Here is a 19763-nt window from a genome sequence, read left to right as displayed (position 1 = left end):
GAAGGAATAGAGGAAGGAAGGAAGGAAGATAGAAAGGAAGAAAGGAGGGAAGAAAGAAAGAAACAGAAAAAGAATACTGCAAGTTGAAAAATTAATAATTTGAACCCATATGCTTCTGTAACTGCAAACTGAGAATCCCTAACATTGTGTGGTTGACAGTATGCACCAAGCAGCAAAAAATAAATAAATAAATAAATAAAAACAAGAAAAATAACGAGAAAAAGACAAAAAAGAAAAGAGTAAAAACACCAGGATTAATAAGAGTTTTTATCATGGGCGCAACAGGTTATTTTCAGCACATTTGAAAAAAGGTATAGTCTGCCTTTAGTAGACTGTAAGCATTCCCTCTTTGTTTAAGAAAATGCGTGGGTCCCTGTTGCGGGGTATACGCTACGTGCTACCCTAGATGTGATCTGATGCCAGTTGTGTGTTAAGCTGTAAAAAGCTGTAAAATGAGTTCACGTATTTTTTGGCCACTTGCCTCTGTTGATGGAATCGCGTTCTATTTCTTAGCAAGGAGCTGATGAACAGACCCGTGTCCTTATTGTGCGGACACAGTGGATGCCAAGAATGTATACATCAGCTTATTTCAAATCAATCCGGAGGTGGACGGGAAAAGGCGTGTGCAGTATGTCGGGAGCCAATCAACGAACACATGTTGAACATCAGCATACCCCTCAGCTCAGTCATTTCCAAATTGAATGTGAAATGCACAAACGTTGGCTGCACGTGGGTCGGTGAGCATAGTTCTAAAGAGAGACATCAAGAGACCTACTCATTCCTCCTTCTGGAATGCCCCAATGACTGTCTTGAATCGCATTTGCGAGATTCACTTGAGCGTCACTTGGAGATATGCCCTCAAGAGAAAGTACCTTGCAAGTACTGCACTGCTGAGGTGGAGGTGTGTGAATGAAAGTAAAGGTATCTGTTTCTCCCTTTTTCTTTTCACTAATAGTAAAATGCAATTGCACATGTTACTCATTAAAAGATAATCACCGGTTATATTGTTTTTGTTTTGTTTTGTTTTTTTATTTTGTTTTTCCTTTTACCTAGTGGAGTGCAAAAAATTGTAGTAGTTTTGGATTTCAATTCCTCTTTTGTCTGTACTTAAACAGTTAATCTACCAGTGCTTATAGTCTACAGTGAAATGTGAGCTGGGGATTAATAAAAGCTTTTTTAAAACATATTTAGCTGAAAATATGAAACAGATAGCAACATAAGATATAAGGAAGCCTGAGTCATGCATTTTAAGTTAGAATGCTGCTTTTGGCAAGATGTTATTTTGTATCTGGTGGACATTGTCATCATCCAGTGAGAACCCTGCATTAAAGTGCATTGAATTATTGACAATATTTCCAACATACCTTGAGCATTCTGATTGAGAATTCCCAAAGAACTCGTATCTTCTTCTACAATCCCAGCTGAAATGAAGTGGCATAAAATTAGATGAATATCAAGACATTACTTATTGTGCATTCCTTTATGCCATGAAACTGAATGAGTGAGTCAATCTGTCAGTCTATATCACACCATACTGTAGCATAGTAGAATGTCCTATTCTCCATTTACATGAGACCCAGTTGTTCATCTCTTCAATTTTAATCAACACATTAAGTAATTTCAAAGTGTATGTGTTTTATAATCCGTTTTATAGAAACGTACCTTTTAGCCACTGTTCTGTGCCAGCTAAATGACATGCTATGTTGAAAGGGAAAAAAGATCATGGAGAAAAAATTTTGTCTTTTTTTTAAATATTAATTTCTTTCATTTCTCACATAAATTTGGTTGATTTACTTCACACCTCATGTGCAAACTTGGCTTGGCCTAGGGTGCACAATTAAGTTGCCTCTTAAATGGTAATTTATGATGCAATTGGAAATCATCCATGTAAACTACCTGCAGTAATAAACTAGATTTTTAGTATAATATATATGTGGTTTTCAGAAAATATACATTGCCACCCTAGGGATTAATCCAAATCAGGATTGGGGTCTGCAAAAAAACGAGCATTTAAATGTTCTTTAATCAGTCATCATCATATTGCCTGAGTCAACATTTACCAGGTTACTAGCTAAATAGCTTCTGTCAAGTTCACCGTCATTGATATCATCTGAAGCAATGACACCATCTGTTCAAAAAACAACACAACACAGTTTCAGGTGTGTGACACGATAATTATCTACAGCAGATGGGTCACCTGCTTCCACACAAGATGCAAATACAGGATTTAATATAAATCATTAATAAACTTAATAACTTATGTGCCAATCAATTAAGCACGTACATTCACTTGTAGGCAATGTCAAGTCCACCAGACTAACAACACCACTCGCCGCACTTGTTGCACCACTGGAAGTCTCTGGCTGGATGACTGAATTGGTCACACTTGTTTGAGATTGGCTGTAATTTTGGTGAGTGGTAGATTGTTGAGAAAGCAAGGGAGGGTTGGAATTAGGCTGAGCAGGGGGAAGGTATAGACTGTTGGTATAGACTGAGAGTTAGTGTTAGATCCTGAGATAAAAAAGGAAACAAATAATTTTTAATTAGTGTTTTGAATTACTAGTGAAAAAGTGGAAATGTGAGCTTATTGCAAGTTTTCCTTCAATAAATCTATGACATAAATATTGAAAATTTTAAAAGGCAAAGAACCTTCTTAAACTTGTAGTGCAATCCATGGTAATAAAAGTAAAAAAGAATTAATGTTTAAAAGTCATAATATCAAGACTTAAATTTCTCAGCAGAATAATTGGGTTATGTTGTTGTATATGTCTGCTAAAGACTACTTTTTTTTTTTTTTTAAGTGTGGTGAAAATGCATTCCCACTTTCAGGAGGCTATTATTTCCAGAACGTACATGTTTCATTTTTTTTTTGTATAAGTGTGTAATTGAAATTCTAACAGATATTTGTTGGTGCTGTGGCCATATATTTTACTCCACTGCACTTATATCCATGTCAACATGCAAATTCACTATAAATCAGCCTTTGCAGCACAGTTATCTGGAAGCTTTGGCAAAGATGGCCTTTACTATCTTTACCCATGAGTCATGCTACATAAATGTGTATGCACTCATTGCAATCTTTTGGTGCTGAGTCAAATCACAATGTCAACAATTTTTTTTGCTTGTGGCCAAGGACATTTATGAGCTGACTGCAACAACACAAACCCCTAATTGCTTATGAAAGATTACACAAACCTCCATTTCTTGGGCGATGCAAAACTGTATTTATGTGCCTGGAATTAGCGCTAGCCCTTCCCCTGCCATAAATTCTAAAAAGTTCCTTGGCGTCTGGTATGCCTCTGTATACTTTTTCTATCCTGCTTCCACAGTTTGAGGACTTGTATAGACGAATTCTATGAAAAGAAAGGGCCAACATTGACACCACATACAGTTTACAGTTGCTACATAAGAAATGGGATTTCAATTCACTATGTAGTAAATATAGTATGTAGTAAATATAAATAGAGATGAGCATTGATAAGTTTCTAGACTTGTTTGACATGTGTTATTCCAGTCCATATTCCCCTCTGCCCCTTTGCCTCCTCCCCTTTCTTCAATGGTTAGCCCTGCCAATCTGAAAATTCCAGTTAAGGCTCCTGCTTTCCTTAAATATTTTACCAATAGCCGGTTTTCACTGTCAAACCATCATCAAAACAATTAAACAGATGAAGTCAAGAATCAAAGAGATGATGAATATTCAAACAGTCTCGCAAAGATTAAGGTCTGTGCGATGTTTCGTGCGAGGGAGGGTCACAAATATGGCAGATGGAAGCTACCAGTCATACGAGGACTGTTCAGATAGCGAAATCTCAACAGATAAGTCATTTTTTTTTTAATCTACGTGACAGCATTTAAATATCGTGTCACGCTCAGAGAGCTTTTCAATTCCACCTTGCTTTAGCAGAAGACAAAAAACCCGATAAACTGAAATTTGTTAAAAGAGAAGTCTTCAACTGTTCTATGAACCAACTTAACTAAAATCTCATAAGGATTGATAATTCCTTATTTTTTTAATGTTGATGACGACACGTGAAATGACGCTCTATGGGGTGGGTCTGAATTTTTTTTCTTCAAAGACGGATTCTTTCCGCCCACCATCACATGTGTTATAAAAGGTGCTGCTTTTGTGCAGATTTCACTCCTTTACAGGCCTTACAGGCGCAGCAGGTCCACTGCGCATTCTTAAGTTTCAATAAATGATCCCTAACAAATAGTTAAAGTATAAGTGGTAAATTAATAAAGGCTGTCTTGAATCCTACGTCGCGTGGCTGGAATTTGCATTGTTTTGCCTTACCTGGTTTTTACATTACTATAAACTTATCCGTTTACATCCAGTATTCAATGCATACAACTTGCATGCGAGAATAAGTGCTCTGGTACTTATCCTACCTATTCAAGTCAACTGCCGCAAGTCCAGCAAAATTTTCCTTGACCAGCTCTTTCATCTTTGCACTCGAATAGTTGCCTCCAATTGCGATGTCTTTAACCCTGTCCTCACGATTCAGCAGTACCCACGGATTTCCACGTGGTGTACACTTTGCCTTCTCTTTCAGCCATACGAAGACTTTATTAGTTGACCTCCTTTTCGGCTGTGGTGACCCGCAATCGCTAGCAGAGCTGGAATCGCCTGAATCTCCCATGTTCGATAACACTTCGTCAGTTCAGTCAACTTGCACAACAACAACCTTTAATCGATGAAATCAAAACGAACAGGCCCTCTTTGTTCTGCCGTAGAAGAACGAGTCCGGCACGTGAATACGACAACAAAGACCAATGAACTTTATTGTTGGGGAAGGGGGGGCCCAGTAGGATATTATACTAAAAGACTATTTCCGCTATCACATCAATATTGTGTATAGGGGTTTAAGTCTATTCACATAGCTTTTTATTCCTTACTTTTCGATTGCGCAAACGAAGTAAAAATCGCAGTGGTTTGGAAAAGGAAGACGGTTGGTTGTTGAAATATCAACCAGTCATAGTTGTGTTACAATCGGTAAACACACTGAATAAGAAAGCCGATACCAATCAACTTCATTGTTGAAGGGGGGACCAGTGGAATATTATACTAAAACGCTATTTCCGCTATCACATCACTATTGTATATAGCAAAGGTTTTGAGCGAAGAAACCCAAAGCTTTCCCAAACCACTCAAGAAGTTGCGTCAGTTGCGGTTCAAGTCTGTTCTCAGAGTTTTTTATTTTTTATTACTTACATTTCGATTGCACAAACGAATTAAAAACCGCAGTGGTTTGGAAAAGGAAGATAGTTGGTGCGCAAGCGTCCAAAGCTCACGTCCCGAGGAAAAGCGCAAGATTATTTCACGAAAGCGTCAAGCGTTGTGTGACCCGGTGTTACTTCGCGAGGAACCGTTGAGAATTTGAATGCGTTTTATAATAAAGTTCGGATATAACGCGCGCTGTCATTGGTTGAAAGAGCGTGCTCTATGAGAGTATAGAGCATAGAACTGAGCTAAAGCTGTCACGCCATCTGCCAATTCGTAACATGGCGGACCAATTCCCTAATTATTCACTCGGGTTTCTTTTCGAGCTAGACGTCCTCTACGACCTAGAAAACGAAAGAGAAAACGAGCTGTTAGCGTCGATAGATTTAGAGGATATTGTCAATAATAGTGGGACCTACCCGTTATGTGAAAGTGAGGTTTCCGACGAAGTTAGTTATGAAAACAGTGAGCGACGCGACAACATTAACAAGCAAAGATTTAAAAACATGTCAAGTGATGCAATTGATGACATAATAACAAAGGCAGAAACAAAGAAAACCAAAGAATCCACTAAATGGGCACTCCGAGTTTTTGAAGGTGAGTTTTTTATTGTAAAAATGTAATAAATACAATATGAAAACCTCGAAAAAGGTGTGCGCTATTTGCTAAAAATTTTTCGCAAAAACGATTAAAATAAGTGGATGAATTAGCTGGCGCACACACGTTTACAACCAACAACATATTTTTCTCAAAAACGTACACTAAAACACGAATAAAAATAATTTTTCATAACTCATGCCAGTTTATACCGTTTTCTTTTAATAGCTTGGTGTACTGAAAAAAGACTTTCGAAGAACCTCCACGAAATGAGCAAGAAAGAGCTTGACAAAAACCTCCGCTACTTTTACGCAGAAGCAAGAACAAGAGGTGGTGCATTATATTCAAGATCGTCCCTCCTTGGATTGCGAAATGCGATCGAAAGATATCTCAACAACCCACCATTTAATAGAGGAATTTCAATCACCAAAGGGACCGAATTCCAATCATCAAACAAACTCCTGCAGAGTATGATAAAGTTAAACAAACGCGAGAACAATGAAAACACAAAACACAAACCTCCCATCCCAGCAGCAGACCTTCAAAAGTTGAAGTCGTCAAATACAATCCGGGGAGACAGTCCTTGGGGTCTTCTACGAAATGTCTGGCTTAACATCAGCTTGTACTGGTGTCGTCGAGGACGCGAAGGTCAACGACAATTGACGAAGCAAAGCTTCCAGTTCTTGTTTGACAATAATGGACGGGAATACGCTTCAATGACCCATGACGAGGCTACTAAGAACCATCCAGGAGGGATTGAAGACATCTCCAGTGTAGAAAAGGAGGCCAGGATGTATTCAACATCGGAGGATCCACTTTTTGATGGCCTTAACTGCCTCAAGAACTATATCCAGAAGTTAAATCCTAACTGCGAAGCATTCTTTCAGTACCCAAAACGAGCCGTGAAACCTGAAGATGACGTTTGGTATGAAAACAAACCGCTGGGGGTCAATAAACTTGACGGAATGATGAAAGAAATTTCCAAACTGGCGTCTCTTTCAAGAATCTACACAAATCATAGTGTCAGAGCGACTGCAATCACGCTGTGGTCCGACGCGCAAGTTCCATCGCGGCACATAATGGCGATCTCTGGTCATCGCAGTGAGGCAAGCCTCAAGAGTTACAACACTCGCCCATCAAGTGAACAACTAAGGGCTTGTTCAGATATCCTCTCTGGTGCAATGAGTGGTGGACCACGGCAGCCCAATCCCCCTAATGCAGTCACCAGTTCAGGAAATCCTCTCGCTGCTGTAAATTCGACCGTTGTTCACTCACAGAACAACACAGCGCAGCAGTTTGTCAAGTATCAGCCACAAGCTTTAAGCAGTTTGTTTTCAAATTGTCAAGTTAATAACATCCAGGTTTTCATGGGCCACGATTCGGCCGAATTTCATTGATCATGTTACTAAAGATACTGATTTTGGACGTGGAAATTACATTCAGTTCGCATTCGAATTCACTGTAAGAGTTACTCGTTTCGCTTTGAGATTCTACGTGATCGATTTTGATGGCTTGACATATTGACAGCTCTTGTCTTGTTCAACCAATCAGATTAGTTTTACTATTCTAACAAAGATTCTGATTGGCTTATTGTAGCGTGCTCTATGAGAGTATAGAGCATGCTGACCACATTGTTGTTCTCTTTGGAAATAAAGTTTGTTTTGAAAATTGAAAGTAATGCTTGGGTAATTTAACGGATTCTTTATTATAAAACAAATAGAGAAGCCTTGACTGTGCTCTGTTCTGTTATAAAGCACTTAGGAAGCGGCTAGAGCACTCAAGAAGTGGGAAGAAACACTCGACTACGTCTCGTGTTTCTCCCTACACTTCTTTCGTGCTCTAGCCGCTTCCTGCGTGCTTTATAACAGAACAGAGCACAGTCAAGGCTTCTCTATTTGTTAAATAAGGAATGGGGAACGAAATATGGTCGATTTACAACACTAAGCCGGTATTCCGAAATATAAACATTTTACACGTAAGAATGATGAAACTTACTCACCCCTTGCGTGTCTGCGGTGGTTTTTGAGATTTCTGCCGTTTTGGGCTTGCTTTGCTATCATTTTTGGAGGCCACGGTTTTAGCTAAAACCGTGGCTCCCAAAATATTTTCTCACGTTGCCCAAAAAAATTTCAAATTTTTTTACAACTTCGCCTGTTCCTGTTCGTATGTCCGGCCAAGCATTCAAGGTCATTGGTACCCGTATGGCCGCTAACTATGGCTTATAAATACAAGCGTCTAGTTTTAACCAGTAAAACTCCCTTAAGAAGTCATGACAGTTAAAAGAAACGCGTCGGAGATTAGAGAAGCTTTATAACAACTGTTCGTAGAGTGCTGCTCACTAGTTCAGTTTTTTAAAAAAAAATTAAAAATCGTTTTTGTTGGGTCGTGACAGGCGTAGAAAAAAGGGGAAAATTAAAAATTAAGAAACACACTCACGATTCAGGGGCTAGCCTGCTATCACAACAATCTCCAAAGAGTTTTGAGATTGGTGATTATTTATTTATTTCGTGGCCTCATAATTTAATATACAAACTTAAATTACGTAGTCCCTATATTGCGAGGCTAAAACAGGCGAAAAATTACCAAGGATATTGTCTAGACCTCGCCATTGCCTCCACATTCTATCATCGAGGTACGTCTGAACGTCATCACGTGAGATGCCACGTCGTGCTTTAAAAGGAGCCTTCAAATTTGCCCACGCCGATTCTGCTCCCTGGGTGTGTGCCCCTGTCACTGGATCAACAAAATTGTCGGCGTGGACAACGACTCGATGCCGGGCTACGTGATTGGGAAGATGCTGCTCAAGGTTTTCATTGGCGCCCCAGTCGTCCGTGATAACCTTACTCCCAGGAAGGAGACACTTCTCGGGAATCGGTAAAAGAGTGTTGCGATCCCCTCTTGCAACCACTTCATAAAATCTCCTAGTAGGTCTCGTAGCTGTTGAGATGACTCCTAATACTCACACGTCTGGAGCACGTCTTCGTCTGTTGTACTACAGAATATGGCAATAATCAGCACTGCTAAAGTTTGGGTGCTTAATATCAGGCGGCTTCAAATTCACAGCATTTTTTTTTTTTATTAAAATGAGCTTGTTTGTTGTTGTTGTCGTAGCTATCATTATTATTGTTATTATTGCTATTATTATTATTACTATTATTATCATTGTTTAATACTAACCTTCGCCTTATGATAGAATTTGCTTTTATCGCACTTCACCAATGCTGGGCCGCTAAAGGGGATGAACGGGTTGTTGGTGATGTCCTGGGAACACACACCCTCCAAACGTCTGAATATAGCGCACACCAGATTTCTATTCATGGTCATCATTCTTGATGTTCGTGTTCGTGTTTCATCGATAGACCAAAAATAGAGTATCATCATCATTTCCCCCAGAGGAATTTTGGGGAATTCAGCGAAAAAGCTATTGGCCATTAAACTTCGCTTTTTCTTGCATGTCCTGCATCTCCTTAAGTTAAAAAAAGAATAGATAACCGAAGTGTAAATTATAAATTACTTTTATGATTTAAAACCTTCGTTTTGCCTTTTATTACGAGCCTGTACTGTACTGAAACAGTATTTTTTTTTTCTGAAACGATTCAGAAGCGGACTTAAGCGCGCACCGAAGCCTTTAGAGGACGCAGAAAGGGAAAGATTTGCGTAAGTTATTTTTTTTAAAGTTCACACGAACTCGCGTGTCTCGCGCCTCCTCCAAAGTGAGGTATGTTATGAACTTTTAGTGAAAATTTAACTCCTAGGCAGTCCAACCCCCATTTGTAATTCTTGTGATATTTTTTATGCTACTTCATCAGTTTAAATTTTGCCCCAGTAATGCAGAATTTGAAGTAATCTTCGACCATTTGTACTAAATCAACTCTGAAAAACATACATTAAGTAAAATTAAGCGTTTTTCTGAACTCCGAGCAGTATAATAAGGCGAACTTTGAAGGTAACACTTATCGGCCTTCCTTTACAGCGTAACTAAAGCTCCAAATATGACCTTTCAAAAGAGAAAACGTGAATGAAATATATGGTACACATATAATATACTTATTGCAGCAACTAGCCATTGATAGCCGTCGATGTGGCCATCGGTTCTCCCAACCATAACCATGTCCTCGTGACAAGCGCCGCAGTGAAGAGGATTCCCTAGAAGCGAACGATTCTTCAGCCACCATATCATTCTTGATACAGGGTACTGCCTTAGAATAGTAAAATAACTCAAGTCCATAGCACGATATGAAGTTTCCGACAAGAAAACGCCATGTAGTCTGATCAGAAAGGAGAGCATTGACCAAGAAAATGAGCTCAGTGAACCGCCCTTTAGGTTATTTCTAACTAGTTATAGTTCTCACTAGAGCTGCCCCCGCCCTACAGTACCATTTTCTTTTTTTTTTTTTTGAGTTGGGCTTGTTGTTTACAGTTGTGTAGTTATGACCATTTGCGGGAAAAACGTTGATACCTTGCAGCCGTGCAAGCGATCAAATCGAGATTTTTTTTGGTTACGATCAACCGAAAACAGCTACATTCTCTCTTCTCCAGTCTTCCTCTATACTAGGACAAATCTCGTGTCAAAGACGCCGATCCTAAAAGTCCTCGCGCGCGTGTCTTTTTACTGGCAGCCCATGACCATTTGCGGGAAAAACGTTGATACCTTGCGGCCGTGCAAGCGATCAAATCGAGATTTTTTCTGGTTATGATCTACCGAAAATACCCACATTCCCTCTTCTCCAGTCTTCCTCTATATTACGCGGGGAGTCCTAGGGTGCCTCCTCGGGTTTTTGGCCCTCTGGGGCCAAAAACCCTGCGGGGGCAATAAGACCCGAAATTTTCCTGGAGTATTGTTTCTGGAAAATGTGCGACCAAATTAGTGTTGTATCGGAAGTTGCGGTTTTCTTTCATTTCAGTCGTGGGGAGCTTTAATTACTTTTTTGTGGCGATTATCGGATATCCTGGAGTGTTTATGGAACACCTCATGCTACCGAGAGTTACCAAACCTATGCTGAATTACTTATGCACATTGAATATGCAAAGCTCGTCATGTATCCTTCTTTCTTTCCCTCTCTCTTTCTCTTTTCTTGAATGTGATGGTGAATTTAAGAGTGAGCGAGTGAATGAATGATGGACGTTGTTTCGTGACTAGCCTCTAGAAAGTTTTGATCAGTCTATAGGCATTTCTTAATTTGCGCTGCAACCGCAAATTTGCTTCCTGACATTTCCTTAAGGCGTGCTATACGTGAATTTTAGTGAAAAGTTAAGAAGTCTTGAAGAAGGGGCTGATAAGAAAAAAAAATTGGTTTAAACGCCACCAGAAAGATGACCCCACCAAAAACGCAGCTCAGGTTTGACCACCAGCAGTCCCTCCTTTTAGGCGAAGTCCGTAGCGCGAGTCCAAAAAAAAATATATGAAAAAAAAATTGCTGTTAGCGCGCCACTGAAACCCTTGGAGTGACACCGTTGCGCCGCAGGAGTTCTATAAGAGAGGCGGTCAAAAATGTGGCCTTGGTCCGTACTAGTCACTCCAAGAGTTCCCCGCAGCGCGCCACCATTAATTTTTTTTCCACCGATTTTCTTTTTCGACTTGCGCGACGGACTTCTCCGAAAAGGAGGGACTGCTCGTGGTCTAACCCCAGGTAAGTAGGGACTGTTTTTCAAATTCCAAATTTTTAAACTATATCAAATCATCAGCATTTCTTATTTACCTCAATTTTACCTATCCTTTGAGAAAAAATATCTCTATCTATATCTAAAAATACCCAAAAATCCTCAGAACATAGATTAGTGAAATGAGCGGACATTTTTTAAAGTTTGAAGCCAGCTAAATATTTGCGGTAAGCCCATGTTAAGCGGCATTACATTAAAGCGGCCTTCGAGTGTAACCCTTTACCAACGAGCGCGACATTTCAGTTTGACCTACACGAAACGACTGTAACAAAAGGCAGCGAAATTAGTGGTGCGTTGGCCACCCTGTAAGTTGAATTAAACACGTGACGAAAGAAACAGCATCTTCGTAAATAAGTTAGTGAAAAGAAACTTTACTGAAGAAAATTTACAATCTATTCTATGTATGTTTGTAGATAGCTATAATTAGTTTTATAATTAAATCTTGCCCTTTTCAATCGGGCCCAAGTTTTCCTTTGCCCCGATGATTTGATCCTCCATAAGGGTTTCATATTCGGTATCAAAGACTCTCATTCCTCCGTCCTCGTTTAACAAAACAAATCTGATAAAAAGGGTAGATTAATTAGTGTTTAGAATTTGATAGAATGATGCTGTTTTAAATATCGCAAATAAACAGTCGATAAATGTGAAAAGTTATAAATGAAGGTTGTTTGGATTAACGATTTAAATTAAAAGATGTCCATACTGCCATTGCTAAGTTCTTCATTCATGAATGACAAGTTGATTTACCGTACTACCATTTTACTTAATAACAGTCAGGGTGGGAATGCCTTTTGACCTTCATACCTTGTTTGAACTGTGATTGGCGAAGAACCAAACACTGCATTTAGAAACAGCCTATTTTGGCCAGAGGTCCTCTTCCACAGACACCGAAATGAGTGACTTTCAAACCCAACAGTGGACTTGAAATATCCTCTGGAATTCGGATTGTCGACTTCGGCACTGTCCATCGGTAGCACTTTCGCTGACACAACTCCCTTTTCACGGCAACTTAAGACTGCAAATAATAATAATAACAATATTTAGAAAAAAAACGATAATAATATTATTATTATTATTATTATTGAAAATAAGAGACAAAAACAAATAACAAAAACGAAAACATCAAAATTCTAACTGAATGAAAAGTGTCTCAATTGTTATACTTGAAAACGAGTCTTTCCTTAATGAGATCAACAAACCTTATCACAAATCGCGCGCTGAAGACTTTCAACTTGACTCTTAAGTAGCGCCTGGTGGCTTCATTGATAAAGTTCCTTGTGGGCAATATCCATCCCTAACGGGTAGAAATTGTTACAACCGGCCACGCTGCATTTCATCATTCTTTTCGGATATTCGTCCAAATGAAGGTGAACATGGGACCTGAAATAGACAAACATAGATCTTACGTTATCGGGCTTCTTTGGGAATTTTATCACTATTACCGGGTTAACCCTTGAAGAGGCCAAAAAAATTTTTAACAAGTTTTACCTTAACGGTGCTTTACTACTGGGGGAAAAACCGGCTGTTGGTCCTTTTGATTAATTTTTTTTCATGCTCTTTTCTTTAACAAAATGATGACAAAATTTTGTGAATCAATTCACGGCGATAACTGAATGATAACTGACCTGGGCAAATTATAGCCACAATTTAATGGAAATGGTTCGGGCTTTTCTTGACAGGTTGGTTCATGCTGATCTAGTATATACCTCTTGACCTCAGCAGTGCAATACTTGCAAGTAAAAGGTACTTTCTCTTGAGGGCAGATCTCCAAGTGACGCTCAAGTGAATCTCGCAAATGCGATCCAGGACAGCCATTGGGGCATTCCAGAAGGAGGAATGAGTAGGTCTCTTGATGTCTCTCTTTAGAACCATGCTCACCGACCCACGTGCAGCCAACGTTTGTGCATTTCACATTCAATTTGGAAATGACTGAGCTGAGGGGTATGCTGATGTTCAACATGCGTTCGTTGATTGGCTCCCGACATACTGCACACGCCTTTTCCCGTCCACCGCCGGATTGATTTGAAATAAGCTGATGTATACATTCTTGGCATCCACTGTGTCCGCAAAATAAGGACACGGGTCTGTTCATCAGCTCCTTGCTAGGAAATAGAACGCGATTCTATCAACGGTGGCAAGTGGCCAAAAAATACGTGAACTCATTTTACAGCTTTCGATCCACGTAAAGATTTATTAACACACAACTGGCATTTCTAGAAATATTGTATTTTCTGGATATTACATACAGTAATAAAGGAAGACAGTCTGACACTTTTTCAGTAACGATTAACTGACTTACATGTGATCGGTAGTTAGCATTTTTGTTGCCCCATTTGTGACGGTCAACCGAAAAAAAAAATCGCAAAGCACGTAATTTCCGAGTTAACATTTTCTAATCTCCTGCGGATTTATCAGTTAAGCTAAGCTATTATCAAGTTAGATGTGTCTCATTTCCATAGACTATAAATTTTTCCACAAATGAAATTTATGTTTTATCCGTGGATGGCGGCGCGTCACCACTCTCTCGGTTTTCATAATGTTAAAACCATTGCAGTTTTTCGCGTTATATTTGCTTCAATTTCAGTTGATGCGGAGAATCAGAAAATCCATTTTAATATTGTCTGACAGGTGTGATTTGGTATTTTGCCAGAACCTCCCATGATTGGCGCCGACTGAAAGCGCCTTTTGTTTTAAATAACGACAAAAATAAAAGCTGGAGGAAGGATATCTTCAATTTATTACGAGGATTTTCTGATTTTTGTTCGATTGCTATTTTCGGCGTTTTTCGGCCAGGGTTCTTGTCGAGTCGCCTTGATCTCAATCGGCTGTTGGAAAGTTGGAGCGTTCGTCCACGTCCACGTCTACGGCCACTTATCCAAGGAGTACCGTAACAGTACCAGAACCGGCCAAAGAATCCTCCACCAGCTTGTTAGAAGTAAATTCTCTAACACTCGTTGTTTGTTTGGTTGATTCTTCTTTAATCTCTTTTCTTCTCAAGTTGTTACAACGGGGACTAACTCCTATCTAATGAGAAAAGTGAGGGTCACCGTTTATAAAGTGACATTACAGGTGAAACTACTAAGCTGTCAGTCTTCTTGTATCGTCATTGTCCATCTCAGCCAGCGAATCACGTTAGATTACGTATGACAGTTCCTGCATACTAGCTATGCGCCTTCGAGTTATTTGCGCAGTTACAAAATCATCTTCTACCTTAAATTTCTTATTCTTACAGTTGAGATCGGCCAGAACAGAAACGAGATTGGTAATGTAAAAAACCTTAACTAACCTATAGACAGAATATTATTCACATCTAAAGGGGCATCTTAAGAGAAAATTGCCTTAGAAGATCGTTACATAACAACATCATGATTACAAAAGTTGGAGAAAAAGGGGTCTTCACAAGTACCGCCCCCAAGTTGCTACGTGCCAGCCATAATAACTTTCTAATATCAAAACATGGAGGTATCACACGTTTACACCTTTAAGAGCGAGAGATGTCGAACGTGACCTTTTACCAGAGAGATTCACTCTTCCTGGACTAACAAATTGACTTAATTAATAACATAGCTTTCCCAAGTCACTATCACGAGTTCTAATTACCGTAGAAACTGAGCAACTGTTTCCATGTTAACTTCACTATCATAACGAGGAAAACCGACGTGACCAAACTCTACCTTTAAGATAAGGCTTCCAAAAGGAATAAGAAGTAATCAACCTGTCTTTTTTTACAATCCCTTGCAGGAATGGTTTAAAGTAATATAATATTTCCATTCCCTTCCCCGACACCAATATGAGGAAACCCTTACCATATTTCAGATTAAATATAGTCCCATTTTTATCGTATAACACAGCCAACTAGTACTGATTTCCCGCCAAAATGCGGCTTCCATGTCTATGACGCGGCTACACCAAAGCTTTCCCGCCATTGACCTTCGACATTGTAGATACCAGCTCGAAACACAATCTGCTGACCAGGGTTCCTGCTTGTATTGTTCATATCATTCTTCTTTTATTCAATATTTTCCTCGAAGGCCTTGGCTTATTCTTATTTTATTTACAAGAGAGCTTTTTTGGCCGGTTATTTCTCGTCCTCCTTTGTCAGTTCCGGCGTTTCGAGCAACCAAAGGTAACCCTACGCCTACATCAGAAACTTGCCGCTAGTTCCGAATTTGCAAATTTTTAAACATAGTTTTTCATAGCTTTGAAAATATCACTCGTGCTCATTTTTTCAAAACTGTACACGAAATCATGTGATTGTGTACCTGCACCAAATCTTGATTGCACAAATATGACTAAACTGCGGACTTAGGCTCTATGTAATTGAAATGAATTTTGTACGGCATATCATTAACTAAAAATGTTCGCATAGCAAAGCTTCAAGTTATTAAAAGAATGCCATGTTATGCTGCTTTTCACATAATTTGATAGGACACGTCTCGACATGCAGTGGTCTTTTATAAAAATCAGTTGTTTTAATATCACTAATGTAGGTGTTATGGCAACCGCTCAAGCAATGAGGGAACAGGAAAAAACAGTCACAGTAAGCCATGTCGATCATCTCATTATACTTTTTTGTGTGTGTATTGTGCTATTTAATCATATTTATCTAATCACATGATAAACAAACACGATATTCCTTTGATTTTAACATTGAGAATTTCCAAAGCCAGTGGCTCATATGTCATAGGTCAAGCGGAAAATAAGATGCGCTGCCAGTTACACCCTAAGTTAATTCATGCACAACTATTACATTATGAATCAAAACAAAGCAAATTAAAAATGATGAAAAATATATTAATAAGAAATAAAACAAAACAAAACGATGGATTTCAAAGATAAAGTCAACCTTGAATTAATATAGGACTGGGAAGGACTGAAATCTACAGGTATTGTTTAAAAAATAGAAGCGAGAAAAATTCTTAAAAGCTATTTAATTGAGAGCTTCAACTCCACAGTGACAATGGCTGTTTCTTTGAATGTATAGTTACATTCTTTAAGGATGAAACAAAAGGATGTTGACTTGCTTGTTGTTTCTTTTTCAGTGGTCAAGTATTTTTCCTTCTCAACAAGTCACAGGTATATAAGAGTAGATAAGAACTGAAATCTTGCTTTTTCTGCTTTTAGATATTGAGTTGTTCAGTTAACCATCTTAAACTATGAAAGTGATAATTTTCTTTCTCAAACAGAACAGCAGTCAGCTTTATTTGTAAAGAAGCTTTTAGCAGTAGCAGTGAGTACATTTCTAGATCATTTTGCACTATTTACAAGGCTTTTGCAAATTCTTAAATTTTAGATTTGTTTATGATGAAATTTGATTAAAGTCTAACACCGACAGCAGCAGGGCTATTCAAGGGTGCTGTGTTTTATGGGGGAAATTTCATCATCACTGTCAACTCGTCCTCGTCTTCAACAGAAGTACATTAACAACAAACTTATAAACGAATAAAACGCATGTTTGAGTCTTCAGACGACGACAACAGTCCACCTTAGAAAGAGTTAGCTTCGTTGAAAAGCTGAGTATTCATTTTTATCGATGTTTTCCTCCTCCTTATCGAGCTTTTCCTCCTCCTTATCGAGCTTTTCCTCCTCCTTATCGAGCTTTTCCTCCTCCTTATCGAGCTTTTCCTCCTCCTTATCGAGCTTTTCCTCCTCCTTATCGAGCTTTTCCTCCTCCTTATCGAGCTTTTCCTCCTCCTTATCGAGCTTTTCCTCCTCCTTATCGAGCTTTTCCTCCTTTCTGAATAGAAAATTCAGTATATTCTTGAATGAAAATTTATGAAATTGTCATGCTGGGAGCTTAGTTAAATCAGTTCAGTATTTTATTTTACTATTTCAAGCCTTGATTTAACTTGTAAGGGATCTTTTTGTAAGCTATTTGGAAAGATTTCCAAACTACATGGATATTTGTAAAAGCGATTAAATAAATCACCTTGAAATTCAAGAGAATCTCAGTTTATATGTAAATTATAAACAAACTTCATCATGGAAAATATATTTGTACAACATTTACGCACAAATTTGTTTTCACCAAATGAAATCTCTTGCATTTTAGCTTTCCTTTGTATCTGATTGTTGCGTTAGTGTCCCGAGCATTTTAGTTTTCCTTTTTGTCTGATTGTTGTGTTAGTGTCTCGTGTATTTTAGTTTTCCTTTCTGTCTGATTGTTGCGTTAGTGTCTCGTGCATTTTAGTTTTCCTTTTTGTTTGATTGTTGTGTTAGTGTCTCGTGCATTTTAGTTTTCCTTTTTGTCTGATTGTTGTGTTAGTGTCTCGTGCATTTTAGTTTTCCTTTCTGTCTGATTGTTGCGTTAGTGTCTCGTGCATTTTAGTTTTTCTTTCTGTCTGATTGTTGCGTTGGTGTCTCGTACGCTTTAGTTTTCCTTTTTGTCTGATTGTTGTGTTAGTGTCTCGTACATTTTAGTTTTCTTTTTTGTCTGATTGTTGCGTTAGTGTCTCGTACATTTTAGTTTTCCTTTTTGTCTGATTATTGCGTTAGTGTCTCGTGCATTTTAGTTTTCCTTTCTGTCTGATTGTTGCGTTAGTGTCTCGTGCATTTTAGTTTTCCTTTCTGTCTGATTGTTGCGTTAGTGTCTCTTGAATTTTAGCTTTCCTTTCTGTCTGATTGTTGTGTTAGTGTCTCGTGCATTTTAGTTTTCCTTTTTGTCTGATTGTTGCGTTAGTGTCTCGTACATTTTAGTTTTCCTTTTTGTCTGATTATGGCGTTAGTGTCTCGTGCATTTTAGTTTTCCTTTCTGTCTGATTGTTGCGTTAGTGTCTCGTGCATTTTCGTTTTCCTTTCTGTCTGATTGTTGCGTTAGTGTCTCTTGAATTTTAGCTTTCCTTTCTGTCTGATTGTTGTGTTAGTGTCTCGTGCATTTTAGTTTTCCTTTCTGTCTGATTGTTGCGTTAGTGTCTCGTGCATTTTAGTTTTCCTTTCTGTCTGATTGTTGCGTTAGTGTCTCTTGAATTTTAGCTTTCCTTTCTGTCTGATTGTTGTGTTAGTGTCTCGTGCATTTTAGTTTTCCTTTCTGTCTGATTGTTGCGTTAGTGTCTCGTGCATTTTAGTTTTCCTTTTTGTCTGATTGCTGCGTTAGTGTCTCGTGCATTTTAGTTTTCCTTTTTGTCTGATTATTGCGTTAGTGTCTCGTGCATTTTAGTTTTCCTTTCTGTCTGATTGTTGCGTTAGTGTCTCGTGCATTTTAGTTTTCCTTTCTGTCTGATTGTTGCGTTAGTGTCTCGTGCATTTTAGTTTTCCTTTCTGTCTGATTGTTGCGTTAGTGTCTCGTGCATTTTAGTTTTCCTTTTTGTCTGATTGTTGCGTTAGTGTCTCGTGCATTTTAGGTTTCCTTTTTGTCTGATTGTTGCGTTATTCTCCTGAGCATTTTAGTTTTCCTTTCTGTCTGATTGTTGCGTTAGTGTCCTGAGCATTTTAGTTTTCCTTTTTGTCTGATTATTGCGTTAGTGTCTCGTGCATTTTAGTTTTCCTTTTTGTCTGATTGCTGCGTTAGTGTCTCGTGCATTTTAGTTTTCCTTTCTGTCTGATTGTTGTGTTAGTGTCTCGTGCATTTTAGTTTTCCTTTCTGTCTGATTGTTGCGTTAGTGTCTCTTGAATTTTAGCTTTCCTTTCTGTCTGATTGTTGTGTTAGTGTCTCGTGCATTTTAGTTTTCCTTTCTGTCTGATTGTTGCGTTAGTGTCTCGTGCATTTTAGTTTTCCTTTTTGTCTGATTGCTGCGTTAGTGTCTCGTGCATTTTAGTTTTCCTTTTTGTCTGATTATTGCGTTAGTGTCTCGTGCATTTTAGTTTTCCTTTCTGTCTGATTGTTGCGTTAGTGTCTCGTGCATTTTAGTTTTCCTTTCTGTCTGATTGTTGCGTTAGTGTCTCGTGCATTTTAGTTTTTCTTTCTGTCTGATTGTAGCGTTGGTGTCTCGTACGCTTTAGTTTTCCTTTTTGTCTGATTGTTGCGTTAGTGTCTTGTGCATTTTAGTTTCCCTCTCTGTCTGATTGTTGTGTTAGTGTCTCGTGCATTTTAGTTTTCTTTTTTGTCTGATTGTTGGGTTAGTGTGAAGTGCATTTTAGTTTTCCTTTCTGTCTGATTGTTGCGTTAGTGTCTCGTGCATTTTAGCTTTCCTTTTTATCTTGTTGCGTTAGTGTCTCGTGCATTTTAGTTTTCCTTTTTGTCTGATTGTTGCATTAGTGTCTCGAGCATTTTAGTTTTCCTTTTTGTCTGATTGTTGCGTTAGTGTCTCGTGCATTTTAGGTTTCCTTTTTGTCTGATTGTTGCGTT

General features: G+C 38.6%; 3 protein-coding genes, 1 long non-coding RNA gene and 1 pseudogene across 10 annotated transcripts; 2 read left to right on the top strand and 3 right to left on the bottom strand.

Annotated features, from left to right (window-relative positions):
- Nucleotides 1-91: 91 nt before the first annotated feature.
- LOC149038791 (uncharacterized) lies at nucleotides 92-5565 on the bottom strand. Of its 4 annotated transcripts, none has more exons than XM_089185845.1 (7): nucleotides 4390-5565; nucleotides 3196-3353; nucleotides 2285-2511; nucleotides 2061-2128; nucleotides 1663-1698; nucleotides 1365-1421; nucleotides 613-749 (listed from the first exon to the last, which is right to left on the bottom strand). In XM_089185845.1, exons 1-3 carry the CDS (start codon nucleotides 4638-4640, stop codon nucleotides 2381-2383), a joined length of 540 nt encoding a protein of 179 aa, XP_089041971.1. In that variant the 5' UTR covers nucleotides 4641-5565; the 3' UTR covers nucleotides 613-749; nucleotides 1365-1421; nucleotides 1663-1698; nucleotides 2061-2128; nucleotides 2285-2380. The 4 variants fall into 4 exon arrangements, with proteins under 4 accessions (XP_089041968.1, XP_089041971.1, XP_089041970.1 ...); XM_089185843.1 differs by lacking the exon at nucleotides 613-749 and adding an exon at nucleotides 814-948; XM_089185842.1 differs by lacking the exon at nucleotides 2061-2128 and having other exon boundaries at nucleotides 92-948; nucleotides 4390-4742.
- A 295-nt stretch (nucleotides 5566-5860) lies between these two features.
- Nucleotides 5861-7492, top strand: LOC149038790 (uncharacterized). The gene has a single exon (XM_089185840.1). The coding sequence runs from the start codon at nucleotides 6088-6090 to the stop codon at nucleotides 7213-7215; it is 1128 nt and encodes a 375-aa protein (XP_089041966.1). The 5' UTR covers nucleotides 5861-6087; the 3' UTR covers nucleotides 7216-7492.
- A 767-nt stretch (nucleotides 7493-8259) lies between these two features.
- Nucleotides 8260-10147, bottom strand: LOC149038789 (uncharacterized; annotated as a pseudogene). Its single transcript, XR_016180248.1, has 3 exons — nucleotides 9883-10147; nucleotides 8996-9284; nucleotides 8260-8810 (listed from the first exon to the last, which is right to left on the bottom strand). The product of XR_016180248.1 is annotated as an uncharacterized LOC149038789 (transcript).
- Nucleotides 10148-11673: 1526 nt separating this feature from the next.
- LOC149038788 (RING finger protein 151-like) lies at nucleotides 11674-15575 on the bottom strand. 3 transcript variants are annotated; one of them, XM_089184110.1, is made up of 4 exons: nucleotides 13105-15575; nucleotides 12679-12859; nucleotides 12284-12494; nucleotides 11674-12038 (listed from the first exon to the last, which is right to left on the bottom strand). In XM_089184110.1, exons 1-2 carry the CDS (start codon nucleotides 13569-13571, stop codon nucleotides 12739-12741), a joined length of 588 nt encoding a protein of 195 aa, XP_089040236.1. In that variant the 5' UTR covers nucleotides 13572-15575; the 3' UTR covers nucleotides 11674-12038; nucleotides 12284-12494; nucleotides 12679-12738. The 3 variants fall into 3 exon arrangements, with proteins under 3 accessions (XP_089040236.1, XP_089040235.1, XP_089040237.1); XM_089184109.1 differs by having other exon boundaries at nucleotides 11674-12494; XM_089184111.1 differs by having other exon boundaries at nucleotides 11674-12494; nucleotides 13186-15575.
- A 221-nt stretch (nucleotides 15576-15796) lies between these two features.
- Nucleotides 15797-16964, top strand: LOC149038787 (uncharacterized). The gene is made up of 3 exons (XR_016180247.1): nucleotides 15797-16019; nucleotides 16522-16555; nucleotides 16666-16964. It is a non-coding gene; the product is annotated as an uncharacterized LOC149038787 (long non-coding RNA).
- The last annotated feature ends 2799 nt before the right edge of the window (nucleotides 16965-19763 follow it).

Source organism: Pocillopora damicornis, chromosome 10 (assembly GCF_964200805.1).
Source record: "Pocillopora damicornis chromosome 10, jaPocDami1.2, whole genome shotgun sequence".
NCBI lineage: Eukaryota > Metazoa > Cnidaria > Anthozoa > Scleractinia > Pocilloporidae > Pocillopora > Pocillopora damicornis.
The sequence above is the reverse complement of the archived record's forward strand: the minus strand, read 5'-3'. Positions and strand labels throughout refer to the sequence as shown.